Genomic DNA, 9,933 nt, shown 5'->3' on the forward strand with positions numbered 1-9,933 from the left:
AAAAAAAAAAGAAAGACAGCACTTACCACCTCTGCAAACCTGCCGGTCAAGAAGCCAAGAGACCGCTTCCCCCATCTCGTTGTTATCAGCATTAAATGAGTTTATAGTCGCTCATTCCTGTGCCTGCTACGCTCCACAGATGTTACTCATTATGCACATTCCTTGCTCGGGGCTCCCAGAGGCCCAGCTTTTGTGCAGGGAAACTCGTGCAGCCCCAGCCTCCGGTCTAGCCACACGGTTGACGCCCCTCCACAAGCCTCCCAAAAGCCACGGCTGTGTGTCTCCCATTCACCCATAAACCATCTCTTTGTGGAGCCTTGAAGCTGGGGGTTGGGGGAACCTTGCCCTTACACTGATGATGAAGCATCCCAAGGGCTCTGGGAGCCTCCAGCGGGTCCCAGCTCTGTGGCAGGAGGTTGGGCCACCAGGCAACATCCATCACCTTGGGTCTCAACCCTTCCCTAAGCCTGGGCCCGTCCCGAGGTGGGTGCATCCATCTGACCCAGGAGCACTGGGGGTGCTGGAGGTGAGAGAAGGCGCATGCAGGAGCCAACCTTAGTTGGGCACCCTGAGTATCTGGGCCACATGAGAGATGCTTCACAAATATTCTGTATTTTTCACTACCCTGTGAGATAGGTGATGTCAATTCCCACCTTATACTTGTGAAAAAGAGGCTCAGAGAGATTAAGCAACATACTCAAGGTCACATAGTTTTGGAATTCATACCAGGCCTGTCTGGCCCCAGAATCCAGGTTTTTCTTTTACAACTAACTTACTGCCCTAAGGTGGACAGTCCTCTGGTGTTAGCTGCGGGCAGTCCTGAGGGAAGGATAAAGGTGAGACCCTCGACTTTCCCAAATAAGGGCCTGTCTCTGCTTCACAGAAATAGACATTTCAGAACTTTAAGAGAGGGGGATTGTGTGGAATCTCTAGATAGATCTGGGGAGTATTGCTGTCTTAATAAGAACAATTCATGAACATGGGATTCATGAACATGGGATGTCTATTTGTTGTAATTTTTAAAAATTTCCGGCCGGGCGCGGTGGCTCAAGCCTGTAATCCCAGCACTTTGGGAGGCCGAGACGGGCGGATCACGAGGTCAGGAGATCGAGACCATCCTGGCTAACATGGTGAAACCCCATCTCTACTGAAAAATACAAAAAGCTAGCCGGGCGAGGCGGCGGACGTCTGTAGTCCCAGCTACTCGGGAGGCTGAGACAGGAGAATGGCGTAAACCCAGGAGGCGGAGCTTGCAGTGAGCTGAGATCCAGCCTGGGCAACAGAGCGAGACTCTGACTCAAAAAAAAAAAAAAAAAAATTTCCTTCAACAACGTTTTATAGTTTTTAGAGTATAAAAAGACCTACTTTTTTTTTTTTTTTTGAGAGAGGGTCTCACTTCTATCACCCAGCCTGGAGTGCAGTGGTGAGATTATGGCTCCCTGCAGCCTTGACCTCCCAGGTTCAGGTGATTCTCCCACCTCAGCTTCCTGAGTAGCTGAGACCACAACCTGGCTATTTTTTATTTTTTGTCGAGATGGGGTCTCACCGTGTTGCCCAGGCTGGTTTTGAACTCCTGGATTCAGGTGATCTGCATGCCTCGTACTCTCAAATACTACATTTCTTTTGTTAAAGTTATTCCTAAGTATTTTATTCTTTTCTATGCTATTGTAAATAGAATTGTTCTTTAAATTTCATTTTAGACTCTGCATTTCTAGGGTATAGAAATAAAGTCAGTTTCTGTGTATTAATTTTATATCCTGCAAATTCACTGAACTTATTAGTTCTAGTTGTCTCTTAATGGATTCTTTGGGATTTTCTTTACATAAGATCTTGTCATCTGCAAACAGATTGTTTTACTTCTTCCTTTTTAATCTGTAGGCATTTTACTTATTTTCTTTTTCTTTTTCTTTTTTTTTTGAGACGGAGTCTTGCTCTGTCGCCCAGGCTGGGGTGCAGTGGCCGGATCTCAGCTCACTGCAAGCTCCACCTCCTGGGTTCACACCATTCTCCTGCCTCAGCCGAGTCCCGAGTAGCTGGGACTACAGGCGCCCACCACCTCGCCCAGCTAGTTTTTTTGTGGTTTTTAGTAGAGACGGGGTTTCACCGTGTTAGCCAGGGTGGTCTCAATCTCCTGACCTGGTGATCCGCCCGTCTTGGCCTCCCAAAGTGCTGGGATTACAGGCTTGAGCCATCGCACCCGGCCATTTTACTTATTTTCTTGCCTGATCACCCTGGCTGGAACCTCCAGCACCGTGTTGAGCAGAAGTTGTGATGGGGACACCCTGCCTTGTTCCTGCTCTTAAGGGAGAAGCATCAAGTCTTGCACAACTAAGTACCGTGCTAGTGACAGGTTTTCATAGAAATCTTATGGGATTGAGGAAGTTCCCGTCTGTTCATAGTTTGTTAAGTGTTTTTATCACAAAAGGTTTTAAGCTATCATCATGTCATAAGAATATTTAAGAGATGCAGGAGGGCACACGGCCCTCCCCTGCTCAGGCCTGTCTGATCCCTGCACGAGGTACTCAGTGCTACCCCCACACCCCTTGCCTCCTCCCCAGAGGTGACTGGTCTTGTATTCCAATTCCCACTCGAGCCTCGGATGGGAGAGCTCTGTCTCCATGAATGGATACCCTCTCCCACCAAAAACAAAAATAAAAACCCATCGCAGCCCTGAGGCTCTCGGGTCTGGGGCAGGGCCCAGTCCCCTGGCCTGTGAGTGGACACAGCCTGGAGGGGGGCAGGGCGGGGAAAGCCTGAGGAGGGCTGAGAGGGGAGCCCACAATGGAGGGAGGGAAAGCCGTCAGCTCACGGCCCTCGGATACACAGGGTCTGAGGAGGGAAAAGGGGCTGGCAGGGCCGAGCCAGGGTGGTTGTGGGTCTCCTGTCACCAGCTCAGAACGCAGCACACAGTGGATACTCCTCCCCTGGGTTTACAGGCAGAGGTGAGAGGTGTGTGTGTGTGTGTGTGTGTGTGTGTGTGTGTGTGTGTGTGTGTTGGGGGAGGAGAGGGATAAAGGATGAGCGAGAGGGGCTGGTGGAGCAGGAGAGACCTCAGGGTCAAGGGCTGGGGGACTCGGGGGAGCCCTCTCCAGCGCTGGAAGCCCGTTCTGCCACCTCCAGGGTGGGGGGGGGGGGTCATTCTTTTCCGGTGACTCACGTGCCCTACCTGCTCAGCTCTGCACGCCTGGGCTCCCGGGCTCCAATGAAGATAATGAGGCCAAGGAGGTATTTATGTGCGTCCTCCTGGGGGAACCTCGTGGCCTTTCCGCCCTGACCTCAGTGCTCTTTGGGACGGCCCCAGGCATCCCAGGCCGGTGCCAACTTGCAGGAGGAGGAAACTGAGGCCCAGGAGGGAGCGGGTCCACCCACAGATACCACCCTATGGGCAGAGGGTCTCAAGAAGCAGGAAGCCCCTGCTCCCTCCACCAAACCCGTGGAAATCAGGGCTGTTAGCACAAAAAGGCCCAGTTAGGCCGGCTCCTTTCTTTTTTTTTCTTTTTTTGAGACGGAGTCTCGCTCTGTCACCAGGCTGGAGTGCAGTGGCGTGATCTCACTCACCGCAACCTCTGCCTCCTGGGTTCAAGCAACTCTCCTGCCTCAGTCTGCTGAGTAGCTGGGACTAGAGGTGTGTGCCACCACGCCCAGCTAATTTTTGTGTTTTAAGTAGAGACAGGGTTTCAGCATATTGGCCAGGATAGTCTCGATCTTTTGACCTCGTGATCTGCCCACCTTGGTCTCCCAAAGTACTGGGATTACAGGTGTGAGCCACCACCCCCGGCCTGGCCGGCTCCTTTCTAAGGTGTATCTGGGTGCAGGGTCCATGCCGCCTCCACGGCCCCCGCCTGCACCACCCAACTTCCAACCATGGGGGTCACAATGCTGCCCTCCCAGTGGACGCCCCTGCTGCAGACCTACCCCACCTGGCCAGGCACTATTGGGGAAACCAAGGCAGGGGCTTTGCCCTCACTCTGGGGAGTCTGAGGAGTAGCATGAACCCAGCAAGGCACAGGAGAGGGAAGGGACAGGTGGGCCTGCAGGAGCAGCTGAGCTGACCTCCTGACCCCTAAGCGGCCTGGGTCTGGGCCTGGGTCTGGGCCTTTGCAGGAGGGGCCCGGCTTCGTGCACCCCTGAGCTCCTAGGGCCCCTTTAGCAGGCCTTGGCTGGGCCAGAGGCCCTGAGGCCCTGCTGCTCCTTACCAAGCAACGGCCCTGCTCAGGGTGAGTGAGGAGAGGCCCAGGCAGCCTTGCTTCATTTCCAGGGCTGCCACCTCCCCCGCTCTGGGGTGGCTTTGCCCTTGGGGGCTAGTAATCCCATCAAACCTCTGCATCTCCCTAGCTGTGGTCAGCAGGCCCCTCCTCCAGCAGACCTTGCCCCTCACACTCTACAAGGATGAGCGGGGGTCCCTGGTGGCAAAGCCCAGGGCCAGGCCTCTATCCCCGGCCTGGGGGTGGCCTGGCCTCTCTTATTCTCAACCCTGACCTGAGCTCAGCCTGCATGGCTGAGGGACAGAGGCCACTGTACCCTGGGCCTGGGGTTAACAGTGTCATCTGCTAAGCCTCCATTACTGAGAGTGTCGCCAAGTCCTCTCCACACATGTTCACATCTAACCCCCACAGCAGCCGCCTGAGGAGGCTTCTATTAAACCACGCCGAAATAGAGTGAGGTCTAGAGAGGGCGTATCCTCGTCCTGGGAAAGGACAGAGCAGGGACTTGAAGTGTCCTGGGAACTGATCCTCAGCCCGGGGATTGCTGTGTCCCAGGATCTGCCGGCTCCTCCCACACCTCAGACCCCCCCAGCCAGGCATGAGCGAGGGGGCTGCCAGCTGGGGCGTCCGGGGCAGGCCTTCTGCAGAGGGTTGTCTGGTTCATCTCCTCACCACCCAGGACATGGCTGGGGAATGACTCAGGCCACGGCAGGGGTGGGAGGGACTCCAGCCTGCCAAGGAACTGGAGCTCTGGGTGCAGGTTGGGGAACCAGCCCCTGGGGTAGGGTCCTCAGGCAGGGCCACCCCAGAGCACACAGTCACACCCTTGGCACGGGGTATACACCTGCAAGGAGCCCCTCCGGGCCTGGGCTCTGGGGCACCAGTGTCCCAGGCCTGGCAGTGCTATCCCGAAGGGAAGCAGAGGCAGGAGAACAGTGGGGAAATGAGCCGGGAGCCCAGGGGTATGGGGGGCACAGCTCTGCCATCCAGCCCTGGCCTGCCCGACAGGCTGGATGACCGTCCACAGTCTTTGTCCTCTCTGGCTGCAGGCCACAGCTGTGAAGTGCAGCCTTCCCTCAAGGACACCCAGCCAGGGCCCCCTCCCACCTGGAGTCCCCCTGGCCCCATGAGGTGAGCCCTATCTTGGCTGCAGGTGTGTGTGTGCGTGTGAGTGTGAGGGAATGATTGAGTCAGTGTGTGTGAGTGCGTGTGTGAGTGAATGAGTGTGTGTGATGTGTGTGGTGTGTGATGTGTGGCGAGCGTATGAGTGTGAATGAGTGTGTGTGATGTGTGTGGTGTGTGATGTGTGGCGAGCGTATGAGTGTGAATGAGTGTGTGATGTGTGGAGAGTGTGAGTGAATGAGTGTGTGAGCTGCGTGGTGTGTGTGAATGAGTGAATGAGTGTGTGTGATGTGTGGTGTGTGATGTGTGGTGAGTGTGAATGAGTGTGATGTGTGGAGTGTATGAGTGTGAATGAGTGTGTGTGATGTGTGTGGTGTGTGATGTGTGTGATGTGTGGAGAGTGTGAGTGAATGAGTGTGTGAGCTGTGGTGAGTGTACGAGTGTGAATGAGTGAGTGAGTGTGTGTGACGTGTGGTGTGTGATGTGTGGTGTGTGGAGGGTGTGAGTGAATGTGTGAGCTGTGTGGTGAGTGTATGAGTGTGAATGTGTGAATGAGTGTGTGTGATGTGTGGTGTGTGATGTGTGGTGAGTGTATGAGTGTGAATGAATGTGTGATGTGTGGAGGGTGTGAGTGAATGAATGTGTGAGCTGTGTGGTGACTGTATGAGTGTGAATGAATGAATGAGAGTGTGATGTGTGTGGTGTGTGTGTGGTGTGAGTAAATGAGAGTGTGTGATGTGTGTGATATGTGTGTGAATGAGCGTGCATGTGGTATGTGTATGAGTGTGAATGTGAGTGAATAACAGCGTGTGTGATGTGTGGCGTGTGTGTGAGAGAATGAGCATGTGTGTGGTGTGTACAAGTGTGAATGTGAGTGAATGTGTGTGATGTGTGGCGTGTGTGTGAGTGAATGAGCGTGTGTGTGGTAAGCGTGTGTGTGGTGTGCACCAGTGTGAATGTGAATGAGTGTGTGTGTGATGTGTGGTGTGTGTGTGTGTGTGTACGCACATGCGCGGATTCCTGTGAGTCTGGGACTGAGTGACGAAAGGTGCTCCAATGTCCCCCAGGCCACCCATTCACTGTTTCCCGGCAGCCTGGCTCCTGCTGTAACTGCTGAGCCTGAAGAGCTGACCCCCAGGCAGCATCGGGGTGACGACCATGACTGTGCTCCACACAGAAGCGGGGTGTCAGGCAGGAGGGGGTGGCCTCTCTGGCCATCAGGCTGCCCTGACTGTAACCCTCGCCCCAGCTTCCTGCCCCTACATCCCCCAGCAGTTCTGGGGCAGGAGGAATCGTGGCCAGCCTTAGGGACAGGGGACTTGGGTGGATGTGCAGACTCCAGCACCCTTGGCCTTCCTCTCCACCCAGGGAGGCTGCCCTGTGCGTCTCACCCTGTGCCCCATGCCTCTTCCACCCTCACCCCTGCTATAGATTGTCCCAGCCCCTAAACCAGGCTCCCTGGTGGCAGCTTGCTGTGGTTGGGGGTGGAAGTCTGGCAACCCACAGGCCCCTACCCTCATTCCCCCATCCTGGCACCTCTGCTCTCTGAATCCCCTGAAGGCTCAGGTGGCCTGGAGTTGTCTTTCTTGCCTCTGGGGAGCTGACATTGGAAGCCCCAGTCATGGTCTCTCCCGAGTCCAGACCTGTGTCTCTGGCGGTTTCTTCACGTCCACAGGGATGTGTCATCCCCGCCACAGACTCAGCCTGCCTGAAAACAGCCTCCTGTCTCCCCTCAGCCCCAAAACACGCCACCCCTCCACGGACGACGTCCTCCCAGGCTCCCAGCCTGAGGCCGTCACCTGGAACCAAATTCCGCCAGGATGGACAGAGGCGGCCGCGTGGCGGGCGAGGGGAAATGGCGCTGGCTCTGGAGTTGGGGAAGCTGGGTCTAAGCCCCTGCAGTCCCTGCGTGACCCGGGGCCCAGAGCTACTCCTGAGGCCTCGGTTTCCCCTCTGTTTCGGGGCTGGTGGGAGAGTGGCTGAGACAGGGTGAGGTGTGTGCAGAGTGGCAGGGGGCTTGGCCGGTGTGGGTCCCGGACCCTGCATGGAAACCCTTGCAGTCATCAGGGCCCAGCTGCAATTGCCTGTGAGGGCCCCGCCTCCCCTGGCCTCCCCTCCCCTCCCACACAGCTGTCCAGCTCCACCATGACCTTTGCCAAGCCACGCCCCGGCTCAGACCCCTCCAGGGCCAGCATGGTGACCACACTGGAGTACAGTGCCACCGCCCCCACTGCCACAGCCGGGCCCTGACTACCCCTCTAGCCCTTCCCCAGGACATCCCATCCCCGCCTCCAAGCGAAGTGTACAGCTGTGTGGTCCGCCACCTCCATCTGCAGCAGGCAGCCCCCAGGGGCCCTCACTCACCGCCTTTTCCCTCACCGGGCTTCTCTGTTGTCCAGTGTTGGGTGAGAAAGGTGGAGGGGACATGAAGCCCCGGATGGAGGTGCAGCACCAGCGAGAAAGCTCCAGCCTGCGGGAGGGACTCTCGGGCTCAGGTCAAAACCAGGAGCTCTGGGAAACATGGGCTCAGCCACCACACCCCATGGAGGGGACACACCCTTCCCTGCCTGATGGTAGGGCCCATGGTAGACACAACCCATGACCTCACCTCTCCTGGCTCCAGGCCACAGCCCTGCCCACTTCTGGAGAATTCCATGACTCAGGTAACAGAGGAGGGTCCTAGTCAGTCTCAGAGCCAAGGTCACGCCGTCCTACACCCTGCTGTCCCCATAGCATCTGCAGGAGGGGCACGCCAGGACTGGAGGGCACTGCCTCCTCCTCTTGACCCAGGGAGTAGCCTCACCAGGGGGAAAAGAGCCTGTAGAGTGGTGAGCCCAGGTTTGCAGCTCCCACAGCCAGGGCACGAGGGGCTGGGAGGTGGGGCCTGGGCCTGGCGTCAGGGAGGTTACCTAGCAGACGGTCCCACAGTCCACACTCAGGGCTGCCAGGTACGGCTGCATGGGTTGTGCACTGCTTAACTGCAGAGGGCGCCCCACACACAGACGTGACCTGCCGACTGGACCAGCAACGTGATGGCCCTGATTATTATACACAGACACACACACATGCATACACACACACGCGCACACACACATGCACACACACGCATACTTGGTTCACATAGCCTCTTTTTTTTTTTTTTTTTTTAAGAGGTGGGTCTTGCTCTGTCACCCAGGCTGGAGTACAATGACATAATTATAGCCCACTGTAGCCTCGACATCCTGGGCTTAAGCAATCCTCCCGCCTCAGCCTCCTGGAACTATAGGTGTGTGCTACCACACCCAGCTGGATTTTTTTTAGAGGAATTTATTTATTTATTATTATTATTTTTTTATTATATTTTAAGTTCTAGGGTACATGTGCACAACATGCAGGTTTGTTACATATGTATACATGTGCCATGTTGGTGTGCTGCACCCATTAACTCGTCATTTACATTAAGTATATCTCCTATGCTATCCCTCCCCCCTTCCCCCTCCCCACAATAGGCCCCAGTGTGTGATGTTCCCCTTCCTGTGTCCAAGTGTTCTCATTGTTCAATTCCAACCTACGAGTGAGAACATGCGGTGTTCGGTTTTCTGTTCTTGTGATAGTTTGCTGGATTTTTAAATGCTTTTTAGTGGCAAGATCTCACTATGTTGCTTAGGTTGGTCTTGAACTCCTGGGCTCAAGTGATCCTCCCTCCCTGGTCTCCCAAAGTACTGGGATTACACACAGCCTCTTGGGAGTTATTTCACACCTATGTCCTAATGGGCTCACATGTCCTCTGCCCTGTTTAAGGATGGCAACAGTGAAGTAAAGGAGTGACCGTGGGTCAGGGGAATGGGCTTGGAACCGACGAGTTGACCTGAAACCACTTTGCTGGGTCTGCCACATGTTCTCAAATGTCAAAATCATCATCACAGACCTAACTAGGACCCACCGGGCCAGGACCGGGACCACCCTCTTCACTGGCCCTGGCCTCAGCTGAGTGGAGCCACTTCCCTTTCTCTGAACCTGCCTCGATTTGGGGCTGGCCAGGCCCTTGCTTATGGTGTCTCCAAGCTGGATCTCCCCTCTCTGGACTTTGAGGCACAGTTGAAATGTGACCTTGCATGTGGAGGCTGCCCTGGCTCCTGGAAGGCCTTGCACCAGCCACCCCGTGAGGCTGCAGGCTCTCCCTTCCCTGGGCTCCCGCCTCCCCTCCCACAGGCGTGCCCATGCCTTGCCTCTTAGAAGCTCCCCTCAGGCTAATACTTCCAGCAACACACACCTGTGAGGCATGGACCGTGGATGCATCAGGCTCTGCTCTGAGGGCGTCACCTTGCAGCACAGGCTTAATCTTTGTAACAGCTTTGCGTGAACATCAATTATTATCTCCATTTCATAGATAAGGAAATGGAGCCCTGAGAGGTCCCACAGCCAGGACGTGCTGGAGGAGTGTGATTGGAACCCAGGCAGTCTGTCTCCAGGGTCCATGTTCTTCAGCCCCTCTATGATGCTGCCTTCCCTCTTTTCAGGCTCTGGAGTGAATGGTGATGGAGCCTTGGCTTGTGTGCTGGACACTTGCTTGGCACCCTGAGCCACCATGTCCCCGTCCAGCTACTGTGGGGTCCTATGCTGGGAG

General features: G+C 55.5%; 1 protein-coding gene across 1 annotated transcript; it reads right to left on the reverse strand.

Moving 5' to 3' along the window:
* Positions 1-4,903: 4,903 nt before the first annotated feature.
* LOC105527730 lies at positions 4,904-5,737 on the reverse strand (the record flags this gene model as incomplete). Its single annotated transcript, XM_011964147.1, is given in 3 exon segments — positions 4,904-5,017; positions 5,019-5,455; positions 5,671-5,737. Coding segments are annotated over 3 exon segments (618 nt in total), but the record flags the coding sequence as incomplete, so codon positions are not given.
* Between the last annotated feature and the right edge of the window lie 4,196 nt (positions 5,738-9,933).

Source organism: Colobus angolensis, unplaced genomic scaffold (genome assembly GCF_000951035.1).
Source record: "Colobus angolensis palliatus isolate OR3802 unplaced genomic scaffold, Cang.pa_1.0 Scaffold645, whole genome shotgun sequence".
NCBI classification, from domain to species: Eukaryota; Metazoa; Chordata; class Mammalia; order Primates; family Cercopithecidae; genus Colobus; species Colobus angolensis.